The sequence below is a fragment of the Xyrauchen texanus genome, chromosome 34 (genome assembly GCF_025860055.1).
Source record: "Xyrauchen texanus isolate HMW12.3.18 chromosome 34, RBS_HiC_50CHRs, whole genome shotgun sequence".
Lineage (NCBI taxonomy): Eukaryota > Metazoa > Chordata > Actinopteri > Cypriniformes > Catostomidae > Xyrauchen > Xyrauchen texanus.
Genome location: NC_068309.1, coordinates 17,913,597 through 17,932,382, shown reverse-complemented (window position 1 = coordinate 17,932,382; position 18,786 = coordinate 17,913,597). Strand labels below are relative to the sequence as shown.

Below are 18,786 nucleotides of genomic sequence, written 5' to 3'. Positions count from 1 at the left end.
TGGTTTTGTTTGCCGATGAATTATACTGCAATGACACTCGACAGATGTTGAGAGACAAAACAAAGGAAAGGCATGATTACACTTTCTCAGAATAAAAGATGAATACAGACATAAAACATCTTGACAAGCACTTTTTAAATTGGACATACAGTATGTGTTAATTTAAATTAAAATAGAATGAATACAATCTGTTCTAAATTATAAAATGGACAGAAGAAAAAACTGTCTGTGATGACTCAGAAAGTGGAATGCTTGTGACTGATATCTTACCCTTCTAGGGCCGTTACTTTTTAATTCTAATACATCCATAGTGTAGTTGACTCTGCGCCCATAGTGGTCGAATTGGACATTTCCTGTTAATCCTTGAAGGCGCACCTGGATTATAGTGATAAACAATGCAATTACAGCTTATCCAACCTCTGCAAAGTACCACTAAACACTTTCATTTACACATTTGCTTCCTTACACTAACTTATGAATAACTGTCCTCAGAAAGTTTTACCCTTTAAAACATCTCTCAGTCTCTTTTTCTCTGGTTGTGTCCAAAATCAAAGGCAGCCTTTTTGTCTTGCTGCCCAGACAGTGAATGACTAAATAGTGTTTTTGTACTTCCCACGTAACCAGGTTTAAGACTGGCTTCTAAAGCTCCATAATGTCATTTCTAAGGATCTAAAACAAAGTTTTAACCAAACAAATATTTACCAGCTTCATGGCTGAATTTGTGGAAGATAAAAACAAAATTAAAATAAAATTAAAAAACAAATGTATTCTTCAAGGAACCGATGAACTATACACCAACACATCTCTGTGAAAGATCCATCTAAGCATCTTAATATATGTTATAGCAAACATTGCATTAAGACATGCCTTTATATCTTCCTACATCCATATACAACCTGCAAGGGCACCATTTTAAGGATTCGGACACAGACATTGCCTCTCTCTCTCTTGCTCTCACCGACCAAGTTTTCATACACTTAAGAAAAGTTTTTATACCACATCATTTGCAGAAAGCAGCATTCTAAACAAGAACGCTTAAGATTTCCTTACACCGTTTAAGGGATTAAGATAAAGTGGTTTAAAACACCCAGATTTGTCCTCGAGAATGCGGCTTATGTGGTCATGTAAATACATGAGCGCCGTACTTACAGATTTTTGATGAGTGCGCATGTGCACTCAGACAGACAGAATAACAACCGTCATATGATTGAGCTCAACACAGCGGAAAGAATTCAACATTTCTCAGAGTACAGTGAGAAAAGGGAAATACATACACCATAAACTATATACCTGTTTATACACATCAATGTAAAATATTGACTGTCCTTCACATTTTCCTACAGTACATGCACTCATACAGTGGGGGAATCCCAGAGTTTTACGTAAGAGGGAATCACCACTATTGCAGCGCAACTGCGTTGCAGGATGCAATGGAAAGTTAAGAAAACAAACACAGCAACATCTCTGGAATATCTGCAAATAAAGTGAAGCAAAATAGTGAAGTCTTCCTCAAATGCCGTGTTTGTTAAATACACAAGCATTGCAGGAAAAATACATTGCTGTGGATAAATCTGGGAGTAATGAGTACGTTGCTTATACAGTGCATGTAAATGGGAATGCCGCTTTCTGGAAAAACCCGCTTTCTCACAATAATCCGCCTTCTGGTGTCCATGAAAATGTAAATGGTAAAAATATAGTCACTATCTCTATCAGTCTTATTTTCTGCCAGTCTCTTTTTCAACATTAATGTATTTTCCTTTATTACACCTTTCCATTTTCCCTGTCATTTTCCACCTTCAATCCATTCAAATGTGGGCCTTCACATTCTTCATATCATCAATTATTCTTCAGCCTCTGCCCTCTTTCACCTCTTTGCTTTCTTTTCTTCCATTACATGTTTACTCCAGCTGTCTATCTTCCCCCTATTTACACCCTATAAAGTGCGCCTCTTTCCCTTTTCCCATTTAAAGGCTACATTTGTTCATCTGTGCATGTGACCTGTTTGAGTGTGCGCTCCATGTCGATACCCTGGTTCCAGGGTGCTGCGGGGTTGGCTAGGCAATCTCCAGCATTGCCCCTGCGGGAGATGTCCACCTTCTGTCGCCGAAGGTTCCGGAAGGCTTCTGCCATCACCATCACACCATCGTATGTCAGTGCAGAGGTGTACTACAGGAACAGATGGGCATGGATATGTCATACACTATATATACCTAAACACCAATGTCAGAAATGAACTTTTTATGAAGAGGCAGCAGCATTTTTAACTTTGAGAGGGCATACTAAAACATAACATATAAAAAAAGGACAGTGTACTGTCCATAACAAACACATCTATTGAAGCAATTAACTGAAATACATTCTCAGTCTGAAAAATTATGGCAGTTACCTAGAAAATCTAATTAAAATCAAATACAAACTATATGTAAATAAAGCACAATATATCAGAGCGCAAAATGCTCTGCTAGAATATGTTTAAAATATCTATGTTTGATATCCCTTTGCTACACTATACAGCTCTTTGCTGTCTAAAGTCACAGTAAACTGTAAACATTTCTTTTCATTATAACGGAAATAGAATGTACAAATGCTAAAATAAACATTTGGTAATTGGTTATCTGGTAGTTTTAAAAAGATAATATTTATTTTAATAATAATACATTAATGTGTTATTTAACAATAATTTTGTAAAAGTTTTTCTGTTTTTTTATTACTGTTATATACAGTTATGTATGGGGTGTTTTATGTTACATTTTATGTTTATTAGTTAATGATATTTTAACATTAAAAATCTTTATTGGCCATTCCAACTGGATGGGCAATTGTTGATAAATTTATGTCATCACATGGCCTTTTGTTTTACCACCTATGTTAGTATGGTGGTTAACAGTAAAGTACACAAATGCAAAGCAGCGTTTCGTAATTCCAGTAGGTTGGCATATTAATATTAATTTATTTACTTTTATAAATGGTAGTGAACTGTAAAATATAAAAGCTCCAAAATGACATCCCCATGATGCCTGAAAAATAATAATTGTATTTTTTTTCAGTGAATTTCTAGGAACCACAGCTACCAGTTTTTACCTTACATTTAAGAGCATTGTTTTAACCCTTAAACGCATACCTCAGGTCTTTAGTGACCCGGGACCTCATTCATGTACCTCATCCATTTTTGGAGTTGTGCCCACACCTCTTTAGTATTCCTCAATCTTTTTCTTATAAAAGTGTGTGTGTGTGTGTGTGTGTGTGTGTGTGTGTGTGTGTGAGCGTGTATTTATCACTTTGTGGGGACCAAATGTCCCCATAAGGATAGTAAAACCCGAAATTTTTGACCTTGTGGGGACATTTTGTCGGTCCCCATGAGGAAAACAGCTTATAAATCATACTACATTATGTTTTTTGAAAATGTAAAAATGCAGAAAGTTTTCTGTGATGGTTAGGTTTAGGGGTAGGGTTAGGTTTAGGGGATAGAATATAAAGTTTGTACAGTATAAAAACCATTATGTCTATGGAAAGTCCCCATAAAACATGGAAACACAACTGTGTGTGTGTGTGTGTGTGTGTGTTAGTGTAAAACACACACACACACACACACACACAAATGTTTTCTTTCTTTATAATGCCGTAGGTACCAAAAGTGTACAGGTACATTAGAGACCTTAGGTATGTAATAGTGTCATTTTTTTTCAACTTACATTTGAATTCCAATTGTATTTCTATCATTTTTTCATATCTATATAAGTTTATTATCACAGGATAACGATTTCTTTGTTTATTACAAGAGAAATGAGTACTATATTAATACAAATACATACTATATAACGTTGATTTTCTTGATTTATTAGTATCCTATATGTGAACACATACATATTATACATGCTATCTGTTACACAAGATGGTGCAGATGACTTGATTTACATTTGACATTAATATTTGAGGAAGAAGAAACATGGAAGGAAACTATAGCAAGTAGAACACAAGAACATATGATAAATAAAAGATCAAAACATTTCAAAATACATGTTATTCTATTATTTTCTAAGTGTCTTGAAAATATTTTGAAAATGTTACATTATCGTGGAATTTTCTCTAAAGAACCAAATATGTAAGACCGTTTGTTGAAATTGCCATGCATTTTAGGGTTAACAGTGTAGATATTTGGATTTTTGTTTTTTTATATACATTATAAAACTACATTTAACTAAACATTCAAGACTACTTGCCTCTGAGACAACAAATACAGAGATTTGGGAAATATAGGTCACTACATTGTCTAAATCATATAGAACAATTATGAAATATATTAAACATTAGATAATTATAAAAAAATTAATTAACTACGGATGCATTTTTTTACCCCCATGTTAAGGGTCATTAAAGGCACTTTTTTGTCACATTCAGTGGGTCCTGGTTAATTTCAGATCCTGCAACATACAGTATGTCCTACAACATGTGGGATTTGCATATACACAGTTTTGTAGAATAATAAGGTGTCTTTGCGAGCAGAGGACACTGTGAAATCAAGTGGAATCACCAGGACAGTGATTTTTCTTTGTTTTTCTGCAAAGGACAGCTGCGAGTGAGCTCTGACACAGTAGCTTAGGTGGGTTGGGGGTGCGGCAGGGCCGGTCAACTGCTATCGGAAGCTGCCCTGATTGCACCAATAAGTGGATTGTGCTCTCTCTCTCTTTTTCTCTCTGCTTAGCAGGGTGTAAAACAGTGAAGAGAAATGCTTATTTTATTTAATCCAACCCCCAACCAAAACCCAAATCTAACCTTAACCATTAGTAGAGACAAAATGCAATGTTAGGGATAAAAATACAACCTCCTTATCACGCTAGTGATTGTTTTACAATTGTGATTACTTCCATGTTTGAATGGGGATTGAGCTGTGGTCTCCCATGCAACTGATGAAACACGCTACCAGTCATGCCACGAGGGAAAGTAATTGTTGTTGAGTCATTCCAAATATGTCCAATGGGAGACAGGGCATGTCAGTGAGTTGGCATACTGTTGCCAATCCTAGGGTAACGGGAACTTTGTGTGATCATGTTGACATACATAAACCGTTCCAGCCAAAAATACTCCTGCCGTGTGTTCAGAGAGTGATGTTTGTTTACAGTTGAAAGAAGTAACTCTTGCAGTGCTATGAGATGATACAATACTGTATGTGTCATTCCATCAACAGATCTCTGGTATAAGAACAGAGACTCTCCATTACAAACATAATAGAAAACCACAGAAAGACCTGTGTAAATGACAGACAGGGAACAATAAGTTGAACAAGAGTAAGGTTGAGCTGGATATATATTGGAGAAATATTGCAAAGCAAATAAGCAAATATTGAAGGTTATGAGTTTATATCTATTCTACCACACTGTCAAGGACCAATATTAATAATCAAAGATAACAATAGCTGTTAGGTTACTGACTCCCTCATGACCAAAAGGATTATAACTCCAGGTAATGCTCAGCTCTCTTCAATTCATGTGCTCTCATAATTTCTAAAACACATTGATTAATCCCCAAAGATGGGGTCTAATTTGTGGTCTTTTGTGCTGCTGTCTTACAATGGCTTATAGGAGTAGCTTGAGGTATTTGGGATGAAAGAGACAGAGCAAAAGTGATGCAGCCAGTGTCCAAAATTAACTTTTGCCACACCTGCAAATAGTGAGTGAATAGAGTGCTCGCCCACTTATTCACCCCCCACCTGGGTTCGGGAAGTATATTCCATTTCTTTTTTTCCATAGACATTCATACATCATGGGAGCGGGCGGTCGCTCCGAGGCACGCTTGGTTTGCCGTGGTTCTCTGATTGGTGGATCTTTTTCTGCTGTACAATGGGTAATGTAGTTGTTTGCAGGAATTCAGCTATCAAACACTAAAAATTTATTTTTAAACAATGAAGTTGATATAATGCAGACAAATGGCTTAAACGGAAGCATATACCATCAATGATCAAGCTCAGAGATCAAGATACGATTGTTTTTAATGGGTTATAAGTTATTGTTAAAATTCAGTTAGTCTATGGACCATTTTTACTTCTGGAACCAGACTGTTGCGCTCTATTGAGAAAAGGCCTAATTTATATTATTATATATATTATTAATATATTTTTATTAAAAAATTAGATTTTATGTTCTTTTAACAAAAAACATTATTTAGCTGTTTTTTTCCTTATTTGTAAAATGACATATACAAGTCTTTTTTCAAAGAAATGTGACTAAATTAAATGCTTAAAACAAGGAAAACTATTTTCCAGTGATATAAGAAAAATAAACTTTTAATTTTTCTTACTGCATTTTATATATATATTTTAATGTTTTTCCATGTATATTTGTAAAAGAAGTAAAGTCTTGTTTTCAATGAAAACATCTAGGTTACTAGTGTAACCCCCATTCCCTGATGGGGGCTTTTTCCGGGAGCCTCGGATACCTCTGAATATGAAAAATTCTGATGCCTATTTTGGTGAACAGAATTTCCATTTCTAGACATATGGGTATAGAAGGCAGGGATAGTGCATCGGTTCAGTCAGGTTCTGCACAGAGGAGCCGAGAATAAGTTTCGGCCATTACAGTGGCTTGGTACAGTGTTGTGGCAAGGGGGACACAACGTCTCTTTCCCTCCATCAGGAAACGTGGGTTACACTAATAACCTGTCATTCACTCGATGTTGTGTTGATTCAATAGCGCTACCTACTCTGAACCGTGTTACGTGATCTGCTGATGCTGGTGCAGCAAACTGTAGCGTGTCAAAGGAGCATGAGCATCAGACTGCATGTAACCTTCCCCAACGCCCCAATAAGACGACATATTGTTTTTATTAGGATCCAGGCATCAGACCAAGGATTTCATTTGAGGGGTGGAAACAAGCGACGTGACAAGCATGGGAGCAGGCCGCTCCAGCCGTGGCCCTTTTCTCTCTCCTCATAGAATGTTAGATGCAGCTGGGGCATCTAGCTATAACACACATCAAGGAAGGTGTTCTCTTCCAGTCCTATTCTTTCAGGGGGAAAAGACACCAAGGAGACCACATCCTCCCCAGGCTGGGGAGGTTAAAATGGGACAAATATGTCATGCCACACATGGAAGTGGCGCAGTGGTAGGTCCTGCCTAATAAGGGAGGAGCTCTACAAAGAGCTGCTCAGAGAGTCTAAAGCTCTGTTTGTGGTCCAAATAGGTACGCAAAGCACATACCGGAAACACCAACGATAAGGCTGAGTCTGCCTCCTCCCGGGGCAGCGCTTGCAGGTTCACTACCTGGTCCCTGAAAGGGGTCATAGGAACTTTGGGCACATAGCCCGGTCGAGGTCTTTGGATGACATGAGCATCTGCTGGACCAAACTCCAGGCAAGTGTCGCTGACAGAGAAAGCTTGCAGGTCTCCAACCCTCTTAATGGAAGTGAGCACAATCAGAAGGGCCTGTGAAGACCACGGACAGATCCCACAAGGGGAACAGGCATGGCCTGGGAAGGTTCAACCTCCGGGTGCCTCTTAGAAACCTGATGATCAAGACGTGCTTCCCTAAGGACTTACCGTCCACTGCATCATGGTGGGCAGCTATAGTGGCTACATATACCTTTATGCTGGAGGGGGACAGCCGGGGGAAGGAGTAGTCTGGCTACCAGCTCCTGTGCGAACTTCTCGTCTCCTGGGTGGTCTGTCTCAGGAACGCTTGGGAGCCGTCCGGGTCCTTGAGGAGGTTTGTGAGATGGGGGGCATCTGCTTCCTGTGGTTGAGGCGGAGCTACCTGCTGGTTTCTTGATGCCGCAGGGGGATGCCCTCGGTGAGCAGACAGGCTTGGCTGGATGTAGACCGGCGCCAAAGTAGGATGTATTGGATGGCCTCCGTCTGCTTTTTCACCACTGAAAACTGCTGGGCAAAGTCTTCAACGGTGTCGCCAAATAGACAGGGATGGGGGAGTTGAGAAAGTGGGCTTTGTCAGTTTCCGCATCTCGACCAAGTTCAGCCAAAGCTGACATTCCTGGACCACAAGGGTGGCCATCGCCTGTCCGAGTGCTCGCGCTGTGACCTTCGTGGCCCGGAGGTCGAAGTTGGTTGCTAAGCGCAGTTCATGCAGCACATCAGGATCAGGACTACCCACGTGCAGGTCTCACGTCGAGCCAAGCAATCGAGCGTGCTGGGGGGTGGGTGGTTCATGGGGATTTACCCGGTGAAACCGCGCCTGCTGAATCCCCCAAATCGCCTCCATCGCCAGCCGGGTCAACCTCAATCCCGTCGGAAGAAGGAGCAAAGCGGGGGGTGGCTGGAGTGGCATTTCCCTTGAGAAAGGAAAGCTGTGATCACAAATATGCCATGATCAAGTTCTCGCAATGATTACAAGAGCCAACCACAAATGCTGCCTCTGTGTGATCACGACCCAGACACACATGGCAGCACCTTTGACCGTCAGAAGCGGAGAGATATCTGCCACATCCAGGAACAACGCAAAGGCAGAAGGGCAAATACTCATCTTTAAAAAGACGTTTGACACAAACGCATTAACTCTTTTAGAGAAAATAAAGCTCTTTAGAGGAGTTGTTGCTCTTTTAGGAAGCTGTCAAAGCGCCCTGGGGTGTGGACTGCACTAGCGTGCAGAGGAGGGAGAAAGTCTCTGGCAATGCGCCGTAGATCCAACAGCAAAGCTCTCTTTAGAGGTGAGTTGAACAGTGGTGATTTTTTCAGCTCACTGAACACACAACCGCTTGGCTCTGAAGAAAGAATCTGACTGAACAGATGCACAATCCCCACCATTTAAACCCATATGTCTGGGGGCGGGCCATGCAAATTCTGTTCGCCAATTTGGCATTGGCCTTTTTCATATTCAGAGGTATCCGAGACTTCCGAAAGAAGCCCCTTGTGTCACTACAATCAACACAACGTCGAGTGAGTGACAGAAGGGGAAATGTAATTACATTACTTACTGCATTGGCAAATGTTTTATCTTGTATTAAGCATAAACTTTTAAAGCACTACATTTTGTTATATTTTTCTGAAAACAAGACTTAATATCATGCAATTTTGCACCTCAATAAATGTGTCATGTTTTAAGGATAATGAAGAAAATTATTTTTAGCTGTGTAATAACGTTTTTGGAAAAACTGGCAAGACAATTTGTACTCTCATTAGGTTCTTGGCAAGCCTAAATTTGGAACCATGGAAGTAGATAAGTCAAAATCACAATGTTATCACTGAGAGATTGTGTGCTTGCACTGCTTGCGGAATAACAGTGTAAATTGCATCAGTAGGAGTGAAAATGTAAATCTGTGCATGTGGTGACTGGATGTTACTGTAGCCTGTCAAGCTGATGGGTGGACCACACCAGAAACAGCCTCTCTGAGACTTCTTTTTACACCATTTCTTGCTAGTTCGTCTGATTCAATCTGAGCCTTGTGGTTTTGTGGAGCCCCCCCACCCAATCCAGCGGTGTGCAGTGAGGAGCAGCCGCCTGTTAAAGTGATGTCCCCTCAGGCCACGCCATAGGGAATTCCGTTACTACGGCGCATCACTAGGCAGGGATCAATGGAACCGCCCTCCAAAGAATGTCATCTTCATCAGCCCCCAAGGGGAAGCTCAGCCCCAGTACAAATGGATAAACAAAACCCTTGCTTTCATAATGCAGACATGAACAGGCATATCAAACCACTGGCAGGATTCGTCGATTTAGAAAAGGATGAATGAAATAGCTCATCATAATGCAGGTCTATAATTCAATGTAGGGGTTGAAATGACATGGATTTTTACATGACCTACCCTCTTTTTTTCTGTACAAACAACTATTAAAGACTCCATGAAATTGCTTGTGAAGCAGTTTTTGCTATTGTGTTGATGTATTTCCTATTGAAACAAGTTTGGGTGGAACATATTGAAGGCTTGTTTCTTTTTTAAAATTTAAATAACCAACAGGCATCAGTTATGTCACATCCATTTGATACTTGCAAATGTTTTTATATTAGTGGCATTAGGGGCAGGGACATTCTCATTTTAGAGTTTATTTGGATGGACCATGGAGTTTTTAACCCATTTTGTAAGTCATTATTACTACTGAAATTTCGTAAAAATTGGAGATAAAACAATTCTGCCTAACTGCAACCTTGAAACACACTTGGATTGCATTGTTTGTGATGATAATACTCTTTCTAGAGATTTTGGAAGTCTTTCAAAGTGACTGGATGAAATTAGTTATTGTGTGTTTATGCTATGTCATCATCGGTCCGTGACCTTCAGCTCTCACTGGATCGCTTGGCAGTCGAGTGTGAAGCGGCTGGGATGAGGATTAGCACCTCTAAATCTGAGGCCATGGTTCTCAGCAGGAAACCGATGGAGTGCGTACTCTGGGTAGGGAAGGAGGTATTGCCCCAAGTGAAGGAGTTCAAGTACCTCGGGGTCTTGTTCACAAGTGAGGGAACAATGGAGCGGGAGGTTGGCCGGAGAATCGGGGCAGCGGGGGCGGTATTGCACTCGCTCTATCGCACCGTTGTCATGAAAAGAGAGCTGAGCTGGAAGGCAAAGCTCTTGATCTACAAATTTTTGTTCCTACTCTCACCTATGGTCATGAAGGCTGGGTCATGACTGAAAGAACTGGGTTGTGAGTACAAGGGGCCAAAATGGGCTTCCTCTAGATGGGTGGTGGGCTTCTCTAGGGAGGTGTTTCAGGCATGTCCAGCTGGGAGGAGGCCTCGGGGAAGACCCAGGACTAGGTGGAGAGATTACTGGCCTGGGAACGCCTCGGGGTCCCCCAGTCAGAGCTGGTTAATATGGCTCGGGATAGGGAAGTTTGGGGCCCCCTGTTGGAGCTGCTGCCCCTGCGACCCGACTTAGGATAAGCGGTTGAAGATGGATAGATGGATGGTGTTTATGCTAATAAATTTGAGTTTAAAGAAGTTCAGCACTGGATCTGAACTTGATCTGGACTGGGCCATGTGATGTTACCTTGGGAGGCGTGTCAGAGCCGGGGTACTCGCGCTGGTCCAACTTGTTCCAACGCTGCATGAGTTTAATAACCATGGGATTACTGAAGTCCACCAACTGAAAGCCTGTCACATTGGCTCCCCCATGCATGAAACGCTCCAGGTTGATGTCCTTAAAACCCTGCCAGAGCATAGGAGGAGAAAGGAAAGAAATACAGAGTGAAACAGAGAGAGATAGATCGATAGAGAGAGAGAGAGAGAGAGTGAGAGAAAGAGAGAGAGATTATTAAAATATAGTTGGCAATGCAGGGCTACGATAAGAGAAATTCTGCAAACACTCATATCCAGCTCGCCTCTGTGAGCCAATTCCGTGAAAAGCAAGCAAGCAGAGAGAGAGAGAGAGAGAGAGTGAGAGAGTGTACGCTCTGCAGCTCCCAGCATCATTAAAACATTGTCACCACCGCTCAGACTGGAATACAAATGAGTCTCTCAAATTGATCTTGCTTAAAGAAAGAGAAGATTAAGAAAAAAAAAAGCGAGGGAGGGCAGGAGAAAGAAAGAGATTGAGAGAGAAAGGAGAGGCCATGACAAACCAGTAGATAGTACTATGTAGAATGTCAGGCTGGGCAATATAACAAAAAAAAAATTGATTTCAGAATTTGACATTTTTCAAAAATATCTTGATATTTATGTGTTTGCTCTAAAAATTAGATTTTTTATAATCAATGTCAAATTGATTCAAAATGTTTAAAGCAAGATTTTATAGTATAAAATAATATTTAATAGTAATATACTGGAAAAAATCTTTAATTATAAAAAAAATATTATAAAAAAAATGATCAAGGAAAGTTTACAAAATTGTTTTTCACTAAATTTCACAAATTTTCCTTTATATGCATCAATGTAACAATACATTGTAATAAACATCCTATATATATATCTGTGAACATTTTTGAGTGATGTTGCAAATGTCTGTTTTAAAGGGTTAGTTCACCAGAAAATTTTAATTCCCTCAACATTTACATACTTTCCATCTAAGATGTGTGACTTTCTTTCTTCTGCAGAACACAAAATAAGATTTTTTGAAGAATATCTCAGCTCTGTAGGACCACACAATACAAGTGAATGGTGATTTGGCTTTTGAAGCTCCTAAAAGCAGATTAAGTCAGCATAAACATAATCCATCAGACCCCATTGATTTGATCAGTTTCTTCTGAAGCGTTCCAGTTGGTTTTGGGTGAGAACAGACCAACATATAACTCCTTTTTCACTGTACATCTTGAATGCAGTGTCCTTGGCGATCATGATTTCAAACATGATTACATTTCCTATAGTGTCATCTAGCACTCTGCGCATGAGTCAAGATCTAGGAAGTGAAATCATTGAAATTTTGATTGTGCCTAGAAATTTCAATGGCAAGATGTACAGTGAAAAAGGAGTGCTTTTTGAAGCTTCAAAGGCCAGATCACTATTTACTTCTAAAATCTTCATTTGCGTTCAGCAGAAGAAAAAAGTCATACACATCTGGGATGGCGTGAGGGTGAGTAAATGATGAGAACATTTACATTTTTGCTTACTTGTAATGTCCAAAGCAATAAAACAAGCAAAATCATTGTGAATATATTGTGAGTATTTGATATATCACCCAGGACTAGTAGAAAGTAAAAAATACAGCAGAACATGAAAGGAAAACCAGTTGACAGGGAGACTAAAGTGATAAGGAAATACAATTTAGCTCACCATATTCGCCATGATGTAATGGTAGCCTTTGACATGCTTGCCGACGCTCACAATCTGTGGAGATAAATGCTAAAGTGAGAGCAAATCCTAAAAGCAAATACCGTTTTCGACATTCACCCATCTTATGAATGTATGACTGATCTGTTAGCAGTTTGGAAAGCAGAATTCTGCAGTTTTTAATTATGTCTGCCTCTCCCCATACTGCTCTGCAATTTGAGGGATATCAAAGCAAACACAAGCAAGAATATTTTAAAAACATTTGACAGCTACAAAATGAGAAAGAAATATCAAGAGAGAGGTTTTTGTGAATAAAGTACTTTGCAAGATGGGGGTGTAATTTCTGAAATGAAATTACTTAAGGAAATCAGTTCTGTGTTCCCTCAGAACCTTGTGGTCATGCATATTCAGTCTTCTTTAAAAAAATGTATGCTATATATATGTACCTCACAGCGCCCCCAAATCCCACCTGTTCCAGCATGTTGTTAAGTCTCTCTGCTTCCAGGTCTATCACAAACGTCTTTTCCTGTCTGCGGTCCAGGTCTTCGAGAAGCTGTCGGTAACTGGCGTCATTAAAGTTTTCGACGCATATGGCACTGACCTGCCAACTGTTCTGCCCTGCTTTTTCCATGATGGCCTGTAGTATTGAATATCCTATAACAAAAGGGTAAACAGCAAGGCATTTCATCACTATGTGCATTATGAATGGCTGATATGGCTAAAAACAAATACAGATATTATTCAGCCTTTTGACGGTAAATACACATCTTAATATTTATGCTATCGCTCAGATTTCATTTTAGTAAGATGATCATTTCAACCAAACAGATATTGTAAAATATAAAAAAGTAGATAAAAAAATATAAAGGCATGTTTACAAGTGTACATTTCTTCACTAAATGAACAAAAGGAAGAATCATACTGATCATTATCATTTATTTGCACCAATATAACACTACACTTCAAAAACACCAATATTTTCAAATTTAAAGACATGAATACAATATAAGAAAATTACACTTCAGCATCAATTCAGAGTTTTGAATTGATTAATTGAAACATACAGATCGAAATGATGGTATTAAATCAAACTTATCATTATATTAAAAATGTAGGTAAACAGGGGCCTGGGTAGCTCAGCTAGTAAAGACGCTGACTACCACCCCTGGAGTCGCAAATTCGAATCCAAGGCATGCTGAGTGACTCCAGTCAGGTCTCCGAGGCAACTGAGATTCATCCTCCACCACCTGGATTGAGGCAAGTCACTATGCCACCACAAAGATTTAGAGTGCATTGGGAACTGGGAATTCCAAATTGGGGAGAAATTAATTTAGATACACATAATCAAGACTTTTTTTCTACACTGTTCCCACCAAATTAATGAAATGAAGAGTCATATTGAGTCATTTTCATTTATTTGCACCAATATAACCTAACACAAAAAACAGCAATATTTTCCTAAATATGTTTTAAATGGAAAGGCATTAATACAATATAAGAAAGATGAGACTTCAGTGAACATTTTGAGTGATGGCACCAACTAATTCAATTAATTGAAACAACAGATCATACTGATTTGCGGAAATGAATTGTACTTACCAATATATGAAATCTTTAGAATAACAATCAATGCATGTTACTAAACTGTTTTCCACTAAATGCACAAAAGGATTCATACACATTTGGTTGCAGTTTCCCAGTGAAATACCCAGCGGGGGGGCTCCAAAATTGAGTGAAATTATATTGTAATCAGAGGTTCTTCAGGTGAATATTAGATGGAATTTTTAATAAGTAAAATGTACCTCCTTAACCTAATATTTTAACCTAAACCTAACCGATAGTGTTCACAAATTTGGTCTGAATTGTATTAGTGGTGAAAAAAAACTGACATCATTCTCTAAATCAACACCTAAACCTAACAGATAGTGTATTAAAAGCAAATTTGCCATTAAAAGCACATTTACTGAAGCAACCACATAATTTTGTGTCGCTTTAATGGAACTTTCACTACACTTTCACTTTGAGCACCCTTTAAAGTCAAACCCTCTATCGGGTAAGCTAGAGCGGAAGCTAATCACTTTGGAATAACTGTGTAATTGTTGGTGGGTCTGTATAACAAGCAGTAAATTGTATAGATCCCCCTATGTCACTCACTCGACATTGTGTCGATGAAGTAACACTAGGGGTCGCTCTTGGGAGCCACAAACACCTCTGATCTTTGAAAAAAGCCAATGAGAATTGGTGAGTGGAATTTGCATGCAACTCCCCCATACACCCGGGTATAAAACAAGCTGAGTGGTTGTTTGTCAGCAAGCTGAATTCCACTGCTGGTCCATTCACATTTAAACGAAGACTGTTGCTGTTGGATAAATGTCGCATTCCAGCGGTTTTCTCTCCTTCTGCACGACCTTCTGCACGATCATAATTCTGCACGATCAGTGCAGAATACGGCCCTTGGCACTTCGACAGAGTTAAAAGAGTATATATTCCTGCAAAAGAGTGTATTTTCTCTATTAGAGCAAAACACATTGACGTGAACTTCTTTTTAAAGACAAGTCTTTTTTAAAGATGCCTTTCCTCCTTTGTGTAGTTCCAGTCATATTTCACCGCCTCAGACGGCCACGTTCATTGTGAGAACATGACTGTGACAGGGCGGAGGGCGGGGCCGGGTCGTGATCATACACACCCGGTCCCCTTATTAGGCTAATCAAGCCTCTGAGGTATAAAGGCAGTGTAACGGGATCAATGGAAAGGAGGAGGTGAGAACCGGCTTGACGATGTAAATAATAGTTTTAATGATCAACTTAAAAGACAACATAAACACACACATGACGGACATGTCCGCTAACCATCTCTCTCTCCCGCACGATACTCTGCAGTCGACCTTTATACTTCAGAGGCTTGATTAGCCTAATACGGGACCGGGTGTGTATGATCACGACCCGGCCCCGCCCTCCGCCCTGCCACATTGACCATGTTCTGCGGGAAAGGTGCTCCAGCCGCCCCTGAGCCGCGCCTTCTACCTACGAGTACAAGGCCAGCTCGGCCGGCACCGGAGGCGATTTGGGGACTCCAATGGGCGTGGACTCGCCTGGTAAATCCCCTTGGACCTCCCATTACCCAGCATGATCGTTTGCCCCCATCAAGTTCCTCACGGCCAGATCAACTTCTCTTTTAGAGCTCGAGAGGTCATGGAGGACACCTTTTCTGCCCAAACCCGACTTCCCAGTTCGTCCGCTTTCACTACCCTTGATGGGTAGACCTGGCTCCCCTCCAGTGCCGGTAGGATTGTGTTGTATCTGGCGACCAAAGCCTACAGTGCCACTGGACAGGCCACCTCTAGAGTGCCACCTATGGCTGAATCTGTTTGAGATGAGGGACACCGACAAGGTTTCGACACCATCGAGGACTTTGCCTGGCAGTTCCCTGGCGCGGTTCAAGATCCCGTACCCCGTCTGCACGCCGAAAGTGTATGTGGCCACTATAGGGGCGCACCAAAACGTGGTGGACGGACGGTAAGTCCTTGGGGAAGCACAACCTGATTGTCAGATTCCTGAAAGGTACCAGGAGGCTGAATCCTCCTAGGCTATCCCTCTTTTCCCCAGAATCTCTCCGTGGTCCTTCTGGGCCTTCAGAGCACCCCGTTGAGCCCCTACAGCCAGTCAAGCTGGAAGCCCTCTCTTTGAAGACAGCCCTCCTGTCTGCGCTCATGAAATCCATCAAGAGGGTTGGGGACCAGCAGGAGTCCTCTGGCAGCAACACCTACATGGAGTTCGGCCTTATTGTTGCTGTGTGTGGTGCGTGCTTTGCGCACCTATTTGGATCGCACGCAGAGCTCTAGATGCTCTGAGCAGCTCTTTGTCAAATCCATGATCCCTGGATGTTATCCTCCCTAGCCCTTTGGCTCGCGAATTCGGCAGAGGAATTCACAGCCATACCAGTACGTGTGCTAATATGCCCTGTACTGGGGTAGGTGCTCCACAGGTGCTGGTTACTCTGGTATTCCCTTGTGATGTATTTTCCACAGTACAGTCTCCCTGTCAACAGACCCGTGTCTCCTTGGGCAGAGCTCTCTCAGTCCCCGGTTGCTGTGTTTGTAGAGTTCCTCCCCTTCGAGGCCACCGTGCATCTTCCATGTGTGGCTGGTGAGCCCGTGTGACGTTTTTCCACATGTTACCTCCCCTTCGGGCAGTATGTGGTGTCCGAGGGGGTCTTTTTCCCCTGAAAGAAAAGGAAAAGAAAAGAACACTTTCCCGGCAAATATAATAGCGTTAAATGGCCCCAGCCAAATCTAGTACTATGTGGAGTGAAAAGGCAGAGGCTGGCGCCCATGCTCCCATGCTAGTTATGTCTCTTCCCCCCCTTAGGGATGTGGGGAACTACATGATGTCTTTTAGGGCGTTAGGGGAGGCTACGTGCAGACTGATGCACCCGCTATTATGCACGCAGCAGCTTGCTTGCACCTGCATCAGCAGTACACGTAACACGGTTCAGCTGTTGTGTTGTTTTTGTATAGGGACCCCTAGTGTCACTACATCAACACAACGTTGAGTGATTGACAGAAGGGGAACGTCTCGGCTACTGTTGTAACCTCAGTTCACTGATGGAGGGAATGAGACATTGTGTCCCTCTTACCACAACGCTGTACTACCTGCTGGAATGTCCGGGACCCTGTCTTGGCTTCTCAGCACAAAACAGGAATGAGTGGTGACAGCCAGCTCCTTTTATAACCGTATGTCCGGGGGAGTGGCATGGAAATTCCACTCGCTGATTCTCATTGGCCTTTTTTCAAAGATCAGAGGTGTTTGGGGCTCCCAATAGCGACCCCTAGTGTCACTACATCGACACAACATCTCATTCCCTTTATCGGGAATGGAGGTTACAACAGTAACCAAGATGTTTTTCAAATGATGCGTTAGAATATAAGTGTTTCAATATAACATAGCTGTGTGTGAATAACAGAGTGATAAATATGTGTCATAAGTCATAATCAGCCATAGTATCTTTGATTTGTGTGAAAGTTATGTTGTAGTGCATAATTTCACCAGGAAACTCCAGCAAAATGTAGAAAGCCATTTAGATAGATTTAGTGATAGTAACATTAATTCTATGAGACTAGGTTGTTTCCTACATATACATTTTAAATTTTAAAGAAATAAATATAATATAATATAAGAAGAAAAAAAGACTTCAGTTAGCATTTTTAATGGTGGAGCAAACAAATCTTTAAATCAGTTTTGAACTGATTCATGTAAAATGAATCAAACTTACCATATCTAACGCTTTTTTCAATACTGACATTTAACTCAAAAACGCTATTAAAATAGCTTTGTCTTAATGCTCTCATTCTCGTGAGTTACGATGCAAGGAGGTTTTGGGAATCTAGTTTAATGCCAAAGTCCTTTTTAGTACCAAATAAAAAATGCATTCAAAATAATTGCGATATTCGCAATATCGCTAGCAAAATCCTAGCAAATACATATTGATTCAATATATCACCCAGCCCTAGTGTGCATCAAAACATTAAAGACTTAAACCATTGAGGCACTGCTCCCATTTGTTCAGAAAGAATGTGATTTGTGACATTGTCAGTGAGTCATCCTTGCACCAGTGCAGTACTCTCTCATCTGCAACTGCAGGCCTGTGAGCGATCACATGACACAGATCGGAGAACACAGATATGTACCTCCAATCCTTTCATGCGGACAGACTCGTTTTAGGCCAAAATCCCCATGGGAGCACATGGTCCCAGCAGGCTAAAAAACAGACAAAAACATGATCTATTCGGTTGCTTGACCTTAATCACCTGCATCCTTAAAATAGAACCCATCACCATGCAGAAACATAAGTGTCGGCTAAAATGGAAGGCTGAACGAGCTGCTTTTTGTCATCTTCTCCAAGGTGTAATTGAAGCTCTCTGTGAGGACTTTGGAGCTCCATTACAGCCCTTCTTATTCTAGCTAACTGGCCTCAGTGCTGCTTGTACTAATCAGACAGGGCTGATGTTGGATATGTTAATCTAGCTGTTTGAAATAGGCACTCAGAGCCTCTGAGGCCCACTTGACTCCAAGATGAGCAGATGTCCCTGTAAAACGGACCCTTATGGTCACAATCAGAATTTGGCAACACAGCTCTCTCGGCTC

At 40.9% G+C, this 18,786-nt stretch overlaps 1 protein-coding gene across 6 annotated transcripts in view; it reads right to left on the bottom strand.

The window, feature by feature from the left end:
* The window catches only part of gria4b (glutamate receptor, ionotropic, AMPA 4b), a 164,186-nt gene that overhangs the window by 54,062 nt on the left and 91,338 nt on the right, over positions 1–18,786 (bottom strand). For all 6 annotated transcript variants that reach the window (XM_052104069.1, XM_052104072.1, XM_052104071.1 and 3 more), the window contains exons 4-8: positions 13,113–13,297; positions 12,647–12,700; positions 10,929–11,087; positions 1,999–2,166; positions 271–375 (exon numbers count right to left, since the gene is read on the bottom strand). In XM_052104069.1, coding sequence (XP_051960029.1) covers positions 271–375; positions 1,999–2,166; positions 10,929–11,087; positions 12,647–12,700; positions 13,113–13,297 — 671 coding nt within the window. The remainder of the gene's footprint in view (positions 1–270; positions 376–1,998; positions 2,167–10,928; positions 11,088–12,646; positions 12,701–13,112; positions 13,298–18,786) is intronic.